The sequence below is a fragment of the Sinocyclocheilus grahami genome, unplaced genomic scaffold (assembly GCF_001515645.1).
Source record: "Sinocyclocheilus grahami isolate Dianchi unplaced genomic scaffold, SAMN03320097.WGS_v1.1 scaffold39.1, whole genome shotgun sequence".
NCBI classification, from domain to species: Eukaryota; Metazoa; Chordata; class Actinopteri; order Cypriniformes; family Cyprinidae; genus Sinocyclocheilus; species Sinocyclocheilus grahami.
The window spans coordinates 1,378,777-1,396,975 of NW_015505218.1; the positions used below are offsets into that span (position 1 = coordinate 1,378,777).

General features: G+C 38.2%; 1 protein-coding gene across 1 annotated transcript in view; it reads left to right on the forward strand.

Annotated features, from left to right (window-relative positions):
- kctd16b (potassium channel tetramerization domain containing 16b) overlaps window positions 1–17,876 on the forward strand; it is a 70,003-nt gene extending 52,127 nt beyond the window's left edge. The window contains exons 2-3 of the mRNA XM_016267586.1: window positions 14,754–14,822; window positions 16,887–17,876. Coding sequence (XP_016123072.1) covers window positions 14,754–14,822; window positions 16,887–17,284 — 467 coding nt within the window. The 3' untranslated portion in view covers window positions 17,285–17,876. The remainder of the gene's footprint in view (window positions 1–14,753; window positions 14,823–16,886) is intronic.
- The last annotated feature ends 323 nt before the right edge of the window (window positions 17,877–18,199 follow it).

Below are 18,199 nucleotides of genomic sequence, written 5' to 3' on the forward strand. Positions count from 1 at the left end.
AACTAAAAGTTTTCATTCATTTATTCATCCATTCATTTATGCATGTATGTATGTATTGATTGGAGAGGGTTATGTCATACAAGTACCAAACGTTGTGGTTCTCTCACAAAAATCTAATTTTAATCACCGGATAATATAATGCCAAAGGTGAGATCCCATATAGTACAACCCTATTAGCTATATCATGTCAGTCTATAGCAGAGCTTTAGTGGATGTTATGCACCCATGGCTTTGGAGTATATAGTGATTATTTAGAAATAATAACTTTTTCTAAAAAATTCAATTGATTTTCTCTTTGCAGCTTGGCTTTCTCCAATTTCTGGCGCTTGCTTGTAACCCAGGCTTTCTCACATACATAAAAATAAGGCAAACAGGGTTATCATTGTTAACTAAAACTGAAACTAAAACTAAAACTAAATAAATAAATAAAATGTTACTCGAAATAAACCTTAACTAAAATAAAATTAATTACTACAAAAACTCAAATAAAACCTAAAAATAAAATAATAAAAAAACACTTAAAAAGCATTTTTGTTACTCAAAATAAATATTCACTAAAATAAAAAACAAAATAACTTCTTATAATAATAAAAAAAAAACTAACAAAAATGACAAAAATACACAAAAATAAGTAAAACTTTAACCAAAATTAAAGTGAAAACAGAAAATAGAAAAAAACAATCTAATTTGAAATATTGCTTAATATTTTTTACTTATTAATATAACTAAAGTAGTATATCAATGATACTTAATACTGATAAAAACATCCTGGCTGTTCTTTTTCGTATGGAAAGAAATCTCTAAAGAGATTTTTTAACTTCTTTAGCTGTTTTTTTATTTTATTTTATTTTATATTCAAGAAAAAAATATTTAATTGAAAGAGCTGGATTTACTTCAGAGTGTTGTCTAATGGCAACAATAGGTCTTGACTCTATTATCCAGTCTTAGACCTTATAGACCACATAGACCTTAAAGATAAGCATCTGCGTTTGGTTGTGGGGTGAGTTTGGAACCATGACAAGAAGATTCATTCGCGATGCACAGTATTGATCCAGTACCTATCACCCCTTTCTCAGCCTCCATCAGCCTCTCACTCTGCTTCAGTTAAGTTATTAAGCAGGCAAGCGTGTCTTTTTCCTGATTTTGTGACTCTGATCCCATCACGCAGGGAGAGGGAGATCTCGGTGCTGCTCTAGTTTCCAGTGCGGTCACATTGTTTATCGCCGATCTCGATCTGCAGGTGCAGCAGTAAACACAGCATCAACACTTTCTTCCAGCGGTCAGTTAGATAAATAAGCCCTGCCGATATGTTTGTTCTTCGTAAGCGCTGCGGCAGGTGTGAACGCTGCTGGAGGCACAGAGACCTTGGCAGAAAAAGCTACTTCAAAAATGATCTGGTTTGATACACTGACAGACAAAGATGGAGTCTATTAAGGAACATTCGTTGAATATTAGTAGTAGTGTTAGGGAAGTATTTATTAGTGAACACTTTAGGGACCAATTCTCACTATTAACTAGTTGCTTATTAGCATGCATATTTCTAGCATATTGGCTGTTTAGTACTTGTAAAGCACATACTAATTACTTATTCTGCGTGATCATGGCCCGGTTTCACAGACAGGGCTTAGACTAAGCCAGGATTAGGCCATAGTTCAATTAGGACGTTTAAGTAATTTTTATAAACGTGCTTAGAAAACATGCTTTTTGAGACAAAACAAAGGCACTGATATATTTTAAGATCAGTCAGTGCAAGTTTCTTTCAGTTCAGACAGCTCAGACTTACATTTTAGTCTAGGACTAGGCTTAAGCCTTGTCTGTGAAACCGGGGGTTAATTTTAGATTTCTTACTCCGACCCCATACCTAGTTTATTGAGGCAAAAGTTGTTGTTAATCATTAGTTAACAGTGAGAATTGGTCCCCAAACTAAAGTGTGACCAAAAAAAATCATATTTTACGTTAATGCATTTGGCAGATGCTTTTATCCAAAGTGGCTTACATTGCATTCAAGGCATTCTGCAACTTTACTATTCTTTACTGTTTGAGCTACAGGAAATTCTGTTGTTGTCATGGTTTCAACCTCACTCCACAACCAAATCCAGGTTTTTAATTTCCATGACCATTTCCACCTCTACGCTGGAAAATGTCTGTGGAACATTGTTTGTAACACAGTCCTGCAGATGCTGCTCGCTCTCAGACAGACGCGGAAAACTGCAAATTCATCTTTAGAAATATATTTAAACACACAGCATTCATCTTGGTAGTACATTCAGCAGTACACTTTTAATTGCATGGATTATTTCGTAGTATGCACAGGAATAGAATTAGTAATGGAAAGATCGGATCATTTTATGAACTATTATGAATTACAATCAAAGGTAGCCAGGATGTCAGTGTCAAAATCTACAGTAGCAACATGATAAAAGTATTGCATGGTATTTTATAGCAACAACTACACCAAATGACCATGAATAATTATGAATAACTTTTGCCCGTTGTGTTCCCTTGAATGTAATAGCTACATTTATGTTGCAAATTTCTTAAACCATCAGTAAAGCAAGTCCCAAGGACAATTTCAGTAGCATCCCATCGAATTTTTGCTTATTATTTTATGAAAAGAATTCCTTTTGATCTATGAAATCCTATGCAAATGTCAGGATTTAGTTTTGTTATTCAGTAGATGTAAGCATAAGAGCTGATCCTTGAATATTACACTCTTATCCAAACACTGATTGTGATGGTTTGATATCCAGTAATTCCTCTGAAACATAAGAGGGCCTGATGTGGTTGCGGTAATATGAATTATTTTTGACATTCTTATTCAATAAAAAGTGTTGATATTCATGATGCAAACTTAAGAAATTGCTACTCTGAAATCCCTCATTCTGTGTTAGTATCACAGCATGCCCTTTTAGCAGAGATAATGGGAAATGCTGACTTTTTCTTTAAAAGTCAAAGTGAAATGTCCATATTTCTGAGTGAAACTGAATATTGAAATGCAAAATTTTATCCATCTTGAAAAGTGGGCATTCCATACCAAAATGAAGCCAAGTGTTTTAATGAAAAAGTGAAAAATAAGAGGTTTGGTGAAGTTGTTTCACTTTGACGGAAAAATATGTCAAACCTTTTCCTGATTGCTTGTGTACAATAAGACCTGGAAAATATGAAAGTGCTGTCATCATTTACTCATCTTCATGTTGTTCCAAAACCTGTATGACTTTCTTTCATCTGTAGAGCACAATGATATGGTAACAATACTGTTTTGTCCATCCAAGTCAAAGAGACATGAGCAATAACTCAAAAGTATAAAACTATTAAGCAAAGTTTAAATGGGAAATATGTCATCGGTTTCATGGCCAGAAATAGATGGGCCTAATTAAGACGACTCCATCACTACAGAGAACGCAGCATGCCTGGCTGACAGCTGGCATATTGCTCAGCAGTTGAGGCAGTCTTGCTTAAACTGTGCATGGAGAATGTCTTGATGCTCGCTAGGAATAAAAGACACATGGAAAAGAATGCGGACACACACACACACGTTGTGTTTCCATGTTTTATGGGGACATTCCATAGGCGTAATGGTTTTTATACTGTACAAACTGTATGTGCTATTGCCCTACACCAACCCTACCCCTTACAGGAAACTTTGTGCATTTTTACTTTCTCAAAAAAACTCATTCTGTATGATTTATAAGCTTGTTTCCTCATGGGGACCTCAAAAATGTCCCCACAAGGTCAAAATTTACTAGTATTACTATCCTTGTGGGGACATTTGGTCCCCATAACGTGATAAATACCAGGTACACACACACACACACACACATACACACACACACACACACACACACTATCACTTCAGTGGAAGCTGAGTTGGACTTAAAAGAAATGGCTGATGTAAGACTCATCTCAAAACATTCTTGAATGTCTTTCAGACAGCAAAACGCAATAGAGACTTTTTATGCTGTGACTCATAAACCGAACATCTGAAATTTAATTACACAGGAGGATGGTTAATACAGACCTAAAGTTATAATAATGTGGTAAAGGCGTCTTGATAATTCGATCACTTAAGTGAAATAACTGTTATAATGTAATGCACCACATCACTAAAATATGCACTGTTAGAAATATTCTTCTTCATTTTTTAATTTAATAAATATTTTAACTTTAAATTTGCAACTTCATGTCTGCTTAATATCTACACTTTATTGTGATGGTCCTCCAACAGACCATTCTACTGACTATAAGTAACTTTATAAGTAGGCTACATACCAGCTTATTCTCCTAACCCTAACCTAAGAGTCTACTCATACTCTACTACTACTACTCTAATGAGAGTTAGATGCAAAGTGACTTATAGTTAACAGAATAACTAAAGTGACTACTGAAATAAAGTGTAACCCCTAACATTAACAGAAATGTGAGTTTTGATTAAAGCAAGTTAATAAGATATCCACAAGCAGAACTTAGTATTGACTTCAGTGTTGGGGGTAATGCATTTTAATAAGATTAGTTTCTTCTCCTGTGTCCTATTCTTCATGCAAACCAAACGTTTTGTTTGAGATCTCTATTGTACAGACGTACAGTTACACTGATTTTTTTTCAGTGTAACACTGCAAACACACCCACAAAATCTGTTTTGTACACAGTTTGCACCTTTGATCGCTTAGTTACGGAGGATTCAGCAGACTAGTAACATTTGGTATACTTTGCTGGTACTGTTGCATTGCTATAACACTGCAGTACTTGAATATTCTCTCATAATTTGATGAATAACAGATATCATGAAAAACATGCATAAACATATCTTTCTATTCTGTTTTCCCACTGATGTCTACATGGATAGCGCAACACTAATGTCCCAATTTTTGTGAAACACAACTTTCCAGAACATTTTTCTTCACTGTTCCTTATAATGATCTTCTTAACCCTATCTGGACATCTAAATCCTTAAAAATCTTTAAGATGCAGTTGAAAACTCCATCCCACTGGGAAAAAAATCCGTTCTTGTTGTAGCTTGAACTAGTTTGAAATGTTTTATTGTTTGTTGTATTCCTCATTAGTAAGTCACTTTGGATAAAAGTGTCTGCTAAATGAATACATGTAAATGAATTAGGCACAATCTATAATGAGCTTAATTTATTTGTGTGTTTGAGCTGAAGGATGGAATTGACTTACTGTAGCTGTCTCTTCCTATCTAACGGGCTGTTCTTGGCCAGAATAAGCTGCAGTGTGGTCTAGACTCATAAGTCTGGCTATGTGGGTCTATTGGCACCTTAACAAATTTATTGCTTATAGTTTCTTCTATGGCCAGAGATTCAGAGATTGAGACTCCTGCCAGGAACTCTGACGTGAGGTACAGTGTCCTACCTCATTAAAAAAAATAGTGCATCAGTGACGTGACAGTGGCAAACTAAATAAGTGACAATGAGACTGATTATTTGCTTGCATGGCAGTGCCGACATTTATCTTCCCGTGCCATCTTCAGCATGTTGCCAAGGTATATGACAAGAATCAATTGGGGTCCGATGGCTCAGACACCTTCACCAGCTGTCTGATGTATTGATACGGCCAGAGTGCGAGTGAAGATGGATGGCCGGGCGGCCAGGTGGACAGATCGGGCTGGTGTGTGTTGGAGCAGCAGATTGATCGGGGCTTGACGGTCAGCACACGGAGGCTGGGAAGCTGTGACGGGGTGCTGCCCCTGTCAGCTGTTGTAGAAATGTTGAGGCTCAGCAGTCAATGGCTTGTGGACACACATGGGTTTAGATTGAAGCATGAATTATCTTGTGCTAATAGCATGTGTTTTATAAAGTAGCCAAAAACGAAAAATAACTATTCAGAACGTTCATTATTTATGTACATTATAATGTATGTGCATTATGTTGAGTTGGCCAAATAATATTTTTGCCAAATATGTAAACTTATTATTTTTAAACTCTTATTTTTTAAATATTTTAACTTATTTCTCTTTTTTTTCAAATCTTAATTGAATATGTTATGCATTTCATTTTATCTGATTAAAAAGACTAATTAATTGCACATTTTCTTATCCCAACTGTAATTTTGATGTTTTGCCATAAGGATGCACAGTAGTGTTGGCCATTATATATTTGTTATGCTATTAATATTGTGCATATAACGGTCATTTTAGTTATCCTAAAGACTGTGTAATTAAACTAATTTAGACTCACTGACAGTTATAATAATGTCTCTTCCACTAAATTTCAGTGGCTGAAATGCTGTTAGTGTTGGTAAGTTTGATCCATTTCTCTGAATTAATTCAAACTGTTCATTTAAGTGGATTGGTTTCATTGAGTATGTAGTATAAATAGTTTTTTACATTTGACGTTTTAAACCATTAAGGCAAAATTGGCTTTTTGGTCAAAATGACAGTTCTTATGTTTGGAAAATCTATATCTACATGTTCAAAACAAATATATACAAACACATTGTTTTATCTTGAATATGTCTTTTTTATTGCCCAGGCATACCTTTATTTAGCTGTGAACATTTCTTGTGCTCTTCACGGGCTCTAAAGCAAGCATTAGAGTATACGTGCACAACTTTCAGGGACAGAAGAGCTCTCCAAAAAAAACAAAAAAACAAATCACTTAAGAGCTTTTTTAAACAAGTCCAGTTATCAAGGATTCTCATAACTAAATTCCTGGTTATTCACTTCAGGGATGGAAACTCAGCAAGATCTCTGATTGGAAAGCAGACAGTACTTGCTCTGCTACGCTGCTGTGGCAGAGCAAGTACCGAGACTTGCTACTGCCAATACATCCACAACATGCTGCTGTGAGCATGTAAGAAATACTGCTGCTGCACATATAACTAGGGATGTAACGATTCACTCAACTCACGATTCGATTTGATTCACGATAATTTTTTTTACAAAATGAGATATAAGATAAATTATAAATTAAATGTGTCCTTTTATTTTTGCTTGGAAAAAATGCTGCATGTTTCTTTGTGAAATTGAAATATAACACTATACTAATATAGCACTTGCATTTCTCTTTAGTTGGTTTTGATTGCTTTTATTGTCCTCATTTGAAAGTCGCTTTGGATAAAAGCATCTGCTAAATAACAAAATTTAAATTTAGGCTAATGTAAATAACAAAACTAAATTGAAATTTTAAAACAAGCCCCAAATGAAATAAGTAACAAATAAAAAAATCTCTTCATATAAGCAAACTAAGGCTTTGTCTTTGCTCTTTAATTTTTTTTACAAAATGAGATATAAGATAAATTATAAATTAAATGTGTCCTTTTATTTTTGCTTGGAAAAAATGCTGCATGTTTCTTTGTGAAATTGAAATATAACACTATACTAATATACTAATATAGCACTTGCATATTATTGATCTTTTGTTGGTTTTGATTGCTTCTTTTGTCCTCATTTGTAAATCGCTTTGGATAAAAGCGTCTGCTAAATTACAAAACTGAAATATAGGCTAATGTAAATAACAAAACTAAATTGAAATTTTAAAACAATTCAAATAAGTAACACAAATAAAATAAATCTCTTTATATAAACAAAATAAGGCTTTGTCTGTGCTCTTTCCTTTTAAAATGAGAGGCAACCACTGCATTTTAATCTTGATCCAAACAAAGATGCTGCATACATGCAACATGAGCAGTTTTTAGTCTAAATTAGTTTGTATAGTTTCGAAATTTGAAGCAAAAACAGAATGATTTGACTTAGTTTAGTCAAAGACTTAGACTTAGTATAGTTTTGTGAAACTATACATAAAAAATATCTGCATGAAAGCTGAGCGGAACGAGATGCAGATTCACTCTCTGCCAGCAGGTGGCGCTTAAAGTGTTTCCTTGGTTTCCGCTGTAAACAAAGCAGGGCTGCACTTATGAACTTTAATATGCATTATACAGAGGCAAGAAGAAAATAAAAAATACCATCTAAACTTTTCTAAAGACAGTAAGTTCCCCTCAGACATACATTCATATAAACTCCTACCCCTAATTGAATCGCGATTTGTTTGGCATCACAACCAATTTTAATCGTCACATATTTGAATCGATTTTCAACCGGCTCGCGGTTAATCGTTACATCCCTACATATGACACATATGAATAACCCCATATTGCATACATGAATCACCCCGTAGCAGATCTATACAGGTGGAGCTGGGGAAGGTGGAGGGTTTCTGAAGTGTGTGTGCCTGGGCTATGTGTGCCTGGGCTACCACGCCGACCTATTTAACAATAATAGCCTACGACTATGTGTGCCTGGGCTACCACGCCGACTGGCTTAACCCACTATGTGTAATGTTAATTAACAAAATGGATATACGTTGCAATCTGATAGATAAGACCCCAGCATCCACCTGAACAAATATCATAATTTAGTCATTTAATATCTGCTGTTACTTTCTACACTTCATCAGTCCCAGCAGCAGCATAACAGCTCGTTAATCTCAGAGTCAGAGTCAGAGTCAGTCCCCTTTAATTAGTCCCCCGGTTATTTTTAAAAACGCAGCTTTTTCTATGCGGTTTGTCCGTTCGACCACATGTAAACGCAGCACCAGTTCACTGAAACCGAACATTTTTAAAAAACGCCTGCCAGGGTGAAGAAAGTTTTTGGCTTGTGACGTCGGCGCCTGCGCTGTTATATCCGCCTACTGGAAACTTTTTCAGGCTTCTGATTGGCCAACATGGCTTTACGGTTGAGATTATATCGCCATCTGTTGGTTTGGCTTGCTCTTGACAGTGCTTCATAGCATGCGTTTGCGTTTTCATGTTTTCCTCCCCGTCTTTCAGCGCGCTCTTCAATCCGCAGACCGGCGGCAGCTCAGCGCGAGCAGAATCAAACAGAAACAGAGAACGCAAGGTGTGTGTTTATCGATAGATTGTTATAATATCTGTATTTCTGCAGTTCTTGAATAACCCCATATTGCATACATGAATCACCCCGTAGCAGATCTATACAGGTGGAGCTGGGGAAGGTGGAGGGTTTCTGAAGTGTGTGTGCCTGGGCTATGTGTGCCTGGGCTACCACGCCGACCTATTTAACAATAATAGCCTACGACTATGTGTGCCTGGGCTACCACGCCGACTGGCTTAACCCACTATGTGTAATGTTAATTAACAAAATGGATATACGTTGCAATCTGATAGATAAGACCCCAGCATCCACCTGAACAAATATCATAATTTAGTCATTTAATATCTGCTGTTACTTTCTACACTTCATCAGTCCCAGCAGCAGCATAACAGCTCGTTAATCTCAGAGTCAGAGTCAGAGTCAGTCCCCTTTAATTAGTCCCCCGGTTATTTTTAAAAACGCAGCTTTTTCTATGCGGTTTGTCCGTTCGACCACATGTAAACGCAGCACCAGTTCACTGAAACCGAACATTTTTAAAAAACGCCTGCCAGGGTGAAGAAAGTTTTTGGCTTGTGACGTCGGCGCCTGCGCTGTTATATCCGCCTACTGGAAACTTTTTCAGGCTTCTGATTGGCCAACATGGCTTTACGGTTGAGATTATATCGCCATCTGTTGGTTTGGCTTGCTCTTGACAGTGCTTCATAGCATGCGTTTGCGTTTTCATGTTTTCCTCCCCGTCTTTCAGCGCGCTCTTCAATCCGCAGACCGGCGGCAGCTCAGCGCGAGCAGAATCAAACAGAAACAGAGAACGCAAGGTGTGTGTTTATCGATAGATTGTTATAATATCTGTATTTCTGCAGTTCTTTACAGTTTACAAAAGGTTTCAAGGGAGCAATCGGTTTCCCATCTAACGTTACTGTAAAATTTTCGCTGCGTTCACCCCTCATCACACCACAGCTGTTTCCTCCAGCGAAAATCTAGCCCTCAACACATATGAACACATATTTTATAAAACGATCATGTTGCTATTTTCATTTGAAAATTGTATATTTAAATATATAACATATTACAGTGCATGTGGCATACCATACAGTCATTCACAGAACTGATTAAAGACAGTGACGGACAGCACTCAGTCAATTCACTCATTTTAACTAAATATCAGCGTGATTGACAGAGATACAGCAGAAACATTATGTGTGGTTTTGTATTAAATATTGTTTTGTATTAAATAATGACCCAGATCATGAAATATATTTATTAGCCTTAGAGTAAGGGAAGCACAACTCTGGAAATGAGAGCATTCTAGGAGCATGTGAATGCTATGTATATTTATTTTAAATATTTGTAATGTTCTTTAATGTTATCCATAGTTTTTTTTTTGTGTGGCTCTTTTTATAAAGTATCGGTTCAGGCACCAGTACCATTTTAAAAGTATCGATTTGTCACCGGTATCGTAAAAAACCCAATCGATACCCAACCCTAGTTACATATGACACTGAAGCTTCAAAGCGCATATCGAGTATGCAGCGCAATTTCTCACGAAGCTCTGTGCCAGAGTGTGTATCAGAGAATCACGTGATCAACGAAAAACGAAGCCTCACTTTCTGTCCAATCACGTGCGCATGTCGGAATGTTCGAACCCCAGATCTTACTTTACATAAGTTTTCATTCTGACTTATTACTTGTATGACGGGGTATTTAATTCAATATGAAGAATAAAAATTATTTCAGAAAAAGTTAAATATTTGCCATATGCCATGCATATATGTGTGCATTATTCTTCTATTACATAATAATGATTTTCGTTTCAGTTTAATGGGTAAATTAATTTATCAGAGGGAGAAATTCAACACACACACACACACTTTTAGGCTTTTATTTGTGCACGTAACATGAGTTGATGGAATTTGTGGTTGCTGCTTTGTCCGACGGAGCGTCTTTCACAGGCTTATGGCTGCTATATTTCTTATTAAATACCAGATGGCGCTGTTTTTGACACTCTCAAAGCTTTGAATCTTTTCTGAACAATCAGAGGAAAGTCTCAGTGCTTCATGAGGCTTAATTTGCCCATCACTACTCGGAACTGCAACAACCATAGCGATTACTCTTAATTCCCTTCTCCCACAACACTATCGTTGATATGACTGTGATAAGCACGTGCTTCTGAAATCAACCACGCACTCATCACAATGAAAACATCGACCTTAGAAATAACGAATGTGAACACTGGGATAATCGCAGATGTTTATGGAGAACCCCAATTGAAATGCATACACGCAATGCAAATTGATAACATGACACTTAGTTTAAAATTGTTTATATTTGCTCATTTTGTATTCAGTTAGGCAGACCATGCAAATAAACACAGCGATGTGGATTAAAAGAGCATTCACTTATCTTAGATGTTGATTTAGGCTGCTCTGAAGTGCGCTGCCAACTGCTACAACAAACAAAAGCCAGGTATTTGAATATTGAGCAGCGAGCTCATTGGCTACCGATACAGCAGAGAACCAAGCAGAGAACCAATCAGCTGCCATGTGACAATGATGTCACCAGGTCAGATTGAGCTAGACCTATCGGACTGTGCCATCTAGAGTTTCATGCCAGAACTCTGTATATAGATTTCTGGCATGTATGAAAAAAAAAATATATATATACATTTATTTACAGTATATATATATATATATATATATTTTATTATTATTTTTTTTTTTTTTGAAATGCATCGTAAAAAACGTTATCGGTATTGTTAAAATTGTATGAAAAATTATCGGTATGATATAGAATTTAAAAAGTTTAGTATCATCTATCCCTAATGCAGAGTTTAGTTTCACAATAATACACACAAAAAAACGCGTTCAATACTATTATATACATTAATGAATGTATTCAGTATTTACCCATGACCGACTGCATTATTCACTGAGGCGTTTTTAAAAGCATGGTATTTGTCAACACTGCTTTGGCACATCCTGTTAATTCCATTTAGACAAGAAAATTGGCCACCAGCTAATTTAGCTGTTTTGCCAAGTCAGGGGCCATTTTTCAAAACACCAATTATGAGGCCTCGACTCATCGATCAAAGGTCCCTTTTTATACCGAGTGACACAAATTAATTCCAGAGCAGACTCTCCCACATAATGAGAAGCGCAACTTCCTGTCATTTTTGTTGGGCCTCTTACTGTCCCAATAAAGATAGGTCATGTTTTAAGCACTATGGATATTTATTGGCATATTGTCTCCCACGGTTGTTACTGCATAAAGGACTCCGTGTTTTCATTTTAAAATCATATTTATACTTCATCACATATGCTTGAGGTCGATCCCTAGAGGTTTGATGTGTGTTTTGCAACACAGCACAACTGTTTTATTGCAGTGTTGGCAATACAAGGTCTCTATTGCTGGTGTGGGATCAATAGCGCTACCAAATAGTTTCACTGCAGCAAATGAACATCTTTCTGGCACTTACAGCATGATTATACACCCTGTGAACCTTGTTAATTCTTAATAGGCTACGGATAAAAGTTCGAAATATATTTATAGCTGACATTTTGTGATTCTGTGATGAAAATTACAGTTGAAGGTGCAACAGATGTACTGAACTGTTAATGACATCTAATAACTGATCACATAAATAGGTTTAATCTCATTTAAAATAAAAGGGATTCAAGTATATACAGTGATATTATGTACTATATGTTCATATTATATGTATTTATCCACTGACATTTATTGACTGAGTCCAGATTGTAGTATAATTTTGTATGCACACTACTGTGTTTGTTACTGTGTTGAAAGATGATAATTTGACAGTGAAGGTGGACACAACTGCACAATTACCGTTTATATTATATTTAATTATAACTATGTGGCCCTGACTTTGTGCATAAACATTCATATAGGTGGCTAATGGGTTTGATCAAGTGCCGCCACTCTCACTGTGAATCATTTTTGACACCCCGACTTTCATTTGCATAATTAAATGCAAATGGATTGAGGTTGCATAATTAAAAATCTGACATGGATCAGTGTTGTGAAATAGCGTGGATCAGTGTGGTGGAGAATAACAGACATAGTTCATCAGTGACAGGCCTTAGAAAACACAGCCTGTGTAATTGGCTTCACTCTGTTAGGTGGATAGCGCTGAATGTTGTCTGTCTCACACTCCTGATTGTGGTGCTTTGTGGCTGACATAAAAGCATACAGTATGTTTTTGTGGAGTAAGCCTTATTATACTGGTGCTAAGATGATCTTTGCTTTCAACACAGGTTTTCCGGAACACTGTAACACTCTTTCCAGAATGGCAATAATATAGCAACCTAGGCTCATTGGAAATATGTGGTCAAGGTGACATTTCTGCAACACCGTTATTACTTACCTTACATTTCGTGGCAGTTTCAAAGTGAAGTGTCCAGTGAGTGGCGCTAAAACGCGCATTCAATACGTGTCCATGGCTACACTTTTATTGCGTTAGTACAGCTATGTATTGCTGCATTTTTATTACGTTGCTTCGGGTATGTATTGCGGTGGTTCAGAATTCAAATATCCGGGGAGTGATCTGTTGTGTTTGGAAAATAACAATCCCCCTACACCAAACCCAACCCTAAACCTACGCTATAGTGTGAATGAATGCAAAAGTGATATAAAAATGCATTCGTTGATGCAACTGTACTGTATACACAAGTTTGAGCTGTTTTATGGAACTGTAGTTTCACAGGATTCGTACCGGAGCGTTCACCTCACAAGTACAGCACTGTTTCGCATGAGCTACCGAACAAACCATTAGAAAACCCATACATTTGAAGCTGCATATGTGACGCTAACATTAAGAAGTATCAGTTTTCAAATCTTCAAATCTTGCAGGATTGTTTTGAATTCACAACATACTTATTACTCTAAACTCTGGCTCTGTAAATCATACTGTGTGTGAATGTGTGAAAGAGTTGTCAGAGTTGTCCGAGCAACACTAGCTCTGCCCACCATTGTTTTTGCATTTATTTTAAGTAAAAATAAAGGAAATGTTCAAAAAGTGGAAATAAATATGGTAGCGGTTATTTAATAGGCCACATTTACACTGCAGGTCTTGATGAGAGCTCTTCGTCCTCCATTGCACCATTGAAAAGAGTCATGTGATCGCAGTTGATATCCACCTGAGTTGCCTTCATTCACTAACGTCACTTTTTTAAAGGTGTACTACTCGCTTTGACGGGAATATCCAATCTGTCCGCTTACATGGCAGATTCAAATAAACGTGTCCAACTCATTTTCAGATTTATTTCCACATATGAATGAGGCATGAAACCAAACTGAGAATAACGGAATCCATGTGCTTTTTTCCTGTTTCCACGTTTGTGTAATCCGATCTGTGCCAAATAAGAGGAAATATATTGGAATTGGGTCACTTGAACCATGTAATATAAATGGGGCCTAATTGAAATGGATGCTTTGTTCTCATGCATGCAGCCCATATTGTTACCACATTCAAAACTTTTGTTCTCTTCCTGGAATTTTATTAATTAACAGGTTCCATATGGTTAGAGGTACAAGCAGGGTTGGGCTCTAGGGATAGAGAAGTAAGTTTTCAATAGCCGCTTTTCCACTGTCGGCGGGCCAAAAACCCCTTGCCATTGATCCAGAGGAGGCCAGATCAAGTCCCGGAAGTGACAGTGGAAACACGACTGGCCTTGGCACACACTAGAACTTGGCCCAACAGTGGAAATGTGGCTAATAAAGCAGCGTCCATTTGTATATTTATTAAATAAAATCATATACACTGAATATTCTGTTGGACAGAACGCTACTGTCTGCTATACATGACATATTATACAGTAAGCAGTACACTAGTATTCCATACACATAGTCCATGTCACCCTTCAGGCCTTGAGTGAACTCTTCTCTTTTCCAGGTGGCCCGTCTCGTTGGTCATCTCCACCTTGCGACTGCTGCTGCAAGGGTCACAAAGGTGAAGGCGAAGGTGAGAGTGGAACCTCCTTCAACGAACTCTCCACCTCCAGCTCAGAGAGCCACTCCGAGGCCAGCTCCCCGCAAGGTACCGTCATCCGTGGCCCAGTCAGCCGACAGACACATGTGCAAACGTTGGACAGGCCTCCCAAGAAAGGCCCCGTTCAGCATCTCCTTCAGCAGCAGCAGTCCGAGCACCGTCGCAAGAGCGACCTTCTCCGGACGCTCACCGCAAGTTCCCGGGACACCAGCACCTGCAAGAAGCGTCTCACACTCCTGATTGTGGTGCTTTGTGGCTGACATAAAAGCATACAGTATGTTTTTGTGGAGTAAGCCTTATTATACTGGTGCTAAGATGATCTTTGCTTTCAACACAGGTTTTCCGGAACACTGTAACACTATTTCCAGAATGGCAATAATATAGCAACCTAGGCTCATTGGAAATATGTGGTCAAGGTGACATTTCTGCATCACCGTTATTACTTACCTTACATTTCGCGGCAGTTTCAAAGTGAAGTGTCCAGTGAGTGGCGCTAAAACGCGCATTCAATACGTGTCCATGGCTACACTTTTATTGCGTTAGTACAGCTATGTATTGCTGCATTTTTATTACGTTGCTTCGGGTATGTATTGCGGTGGTTCAGAATTCAAATATCCGGGGAGTGATCTGTTGTGTTTGGAAAATAACAATCCCCCTACACCAAACCCAACCCTAAACCTACGCTATAGTGTGAATGAATGCAAAAGTGATATAAAAATGCATTCGTTGATGCAACTGTACTGTATACACAAGTTTGAGCTGTTTTATGGAACTGTAGTTTCACAGGATTCGTACCGGAGCGTTCACCTCACAAGTACAGCACTGTTTCGCATGAGCTACCGAACAAACCATTAGAAAACCCATACATTTGAAGCTGCATATGTGACGCTAACATTAAGAAGTATCAGTTTTCAAATCTTGCAGCATGTTAGGATTGTTTTGAATTCACAACATACTTATTACTCTAAACTCTGGCTCTGTAAATCATACTGTGTGTGAAAGGGATTAAAAGTTGTCAGAGTTGTCCGAGCAACACTAGCTCTGCCCACCATTGTTTTTGCATTTATTTTAAGTAAAAATAAAGGAAATGTTCAAAAAGTGGAAATAAATATGGTAGCGGTTATTTAATAGGCCACATTTACACTGCAGGTCTTGATGAGAGCTCTTCGTCCTCCATTGCACCATTGAAAAGAGTCATGTGATCGCAGTTGATATCCACCTGAGTTGCCTTCATTCACTAACGTCACTTTTTTAAAGGTGTACTACTCGCTTTGACGGGAATATCCAATCTGTCCGCTTACATGGCAGATTCAAATAAACGTGTCCAACTCATTTTCAGATTTATTTCCACATATGAATGAGGCATGAAACCAAACTGAGAATAACGGAATCCATGTGCTTTTTTCCTGTTTCCACGTTTGTGTAATCCGATCTGTGCCAAATAAGAGGAAATATATTGGAATTGGGTCACTTGAACCATGTAATATAAATGGGGCCTAATTGAAATGGATGCTTTGTTCTCATGCATGCAGCCCATATTGTTACCACATTCAAAACTTTTGTTCTCTTCCTGGAATTTTATTAATTAACAGGTTCCATATGGTTAGAGGTACAAGCAGGGTTGGGCTCTAGGGATAGAGAAGTAAGTTTTCAATAGCCGCTTTTCCACTGTCGGCGGGCCAAAAACCCCTTGCCATTGATCCAGAGGAGGCCAGATCAAGTCCCGGAAGTGACAGTGGAAACACGACTGGCCTTGGCACACACTAGAACTTGGCCCAACAGTGGAAATGTGGCTAATAAAGCAGCGTCCATTTGTATATTTATTAAATAAAATCATATACACTGAATATTCTGTTGGACAGAACGCTACTGTCTGCTATACATGACATATTATACAGTAAGCAGTACACTAGTATTCCATACACATAGTCCATGTCACCCTTCAGGCCTTGAGTGAACTCTTCTCTTTTCCAGGTGGCCCGTCTCGTTGGTCATCTCCACCTTGCGACTGCTGCTGCAAGGGTCACAAAGGTGAAGGCGAAGGTGAGAGTGGAACCTCCTTCAACGAACTCTCCACCTCCAGCTCAGAGAGCCACTCCGAGGCCAGCTCCCCGCAAGGTACCGTCATCCGCGGCCCGGTCAGCCGACAGACGCATGTGCAAACGTTGGACAGGCCTCCCAAGAAAGGCCCCGTTCAGCATCTCCTTCAGCAGCAGCAGTCCGAGCACCGTCGCAAGAGCGACCTTCTCCGGACGCTCACCGCAAGTTCCCGGGACACCAGCACCTGCAAGAAGCGCCCAGCGAAAGAAAAGTTGACTGTGGAAGAGGAGCTGGAGAAGTGCATCCAGGAATTCCGCAAGATCAAGATTCCCGAGCACTTTCCCGAGCGCAAATACATGTGGCAAGCCGACCTCCTGCGCAAATACCGTCTTTGAGGGATGGCGGTAACCTAAAAGCGCAAGCTACAATAGCGAATGTGTTCTCTACTAATACTACAACTACTATTGCTAGTACACACCACACTAGTTACTGCCTCTGACTTGTTGTCAACCACTTCATCCGCTCGAATGCTAATTGTTTACTTGTAAACAGCTACATTTTTGTAGAGTTCCAGAGAGACGCGAGTGTTTTCGAAAGACGCACAACTACTTGTCTCTTTGGTTTCGGTCTCCCTTGCTGAGTTACACTTTGTGTGTTATTGTGTTTGTTACAACTGAATTTTTGACCTCGGTATGTTAGTGCCACAGTGATTAAGTTGAGGTGGCCCAGAGGTTGAAAGATGAATGTGTATCCACCTCATAAATAATGCATGTGGTCCCAACTGTGCCCTTTCTAAGAATAGCCACTGCCTTGGCGGATGTGAGAGTGGGTTTCCATTTCAACACTCTGAGAAGCACAGAAGACCATGGAGCCAACTGTGTTTTCTCTTTTTTGGATTCTCCACATTCCATTTTCATACCTCAGCTAAGCTGCAATCAAAGACCCCTCCGCATATAGTCACAGCATAAAAGGGTTGTGGGTGGAAACTCAATAGCATCACATAAAGGCTTTGAAATTGCTGCCTGAAACATATTGATTTAAACATGATATTCCAAACGGGAGTGAATGATGGCTTACTCCTGAGGTCAGAGGTTAAATATGGAAAGTTTGGAAAATCATGACAATAACAGGAAAGGGTTAGGGTTATATCCTGGAGGCAATCACACATTGATCAACATGAACATAGTTCAGAGTTGTGCAATCGTTTTGCTGAACACCTTTTACTGTTCATTCCATCACTATGGACTAAATGGAAGACTTCTGGTTGTATGTTCTGTAAGGACCATTAAATGTAATGAGACCTACACATA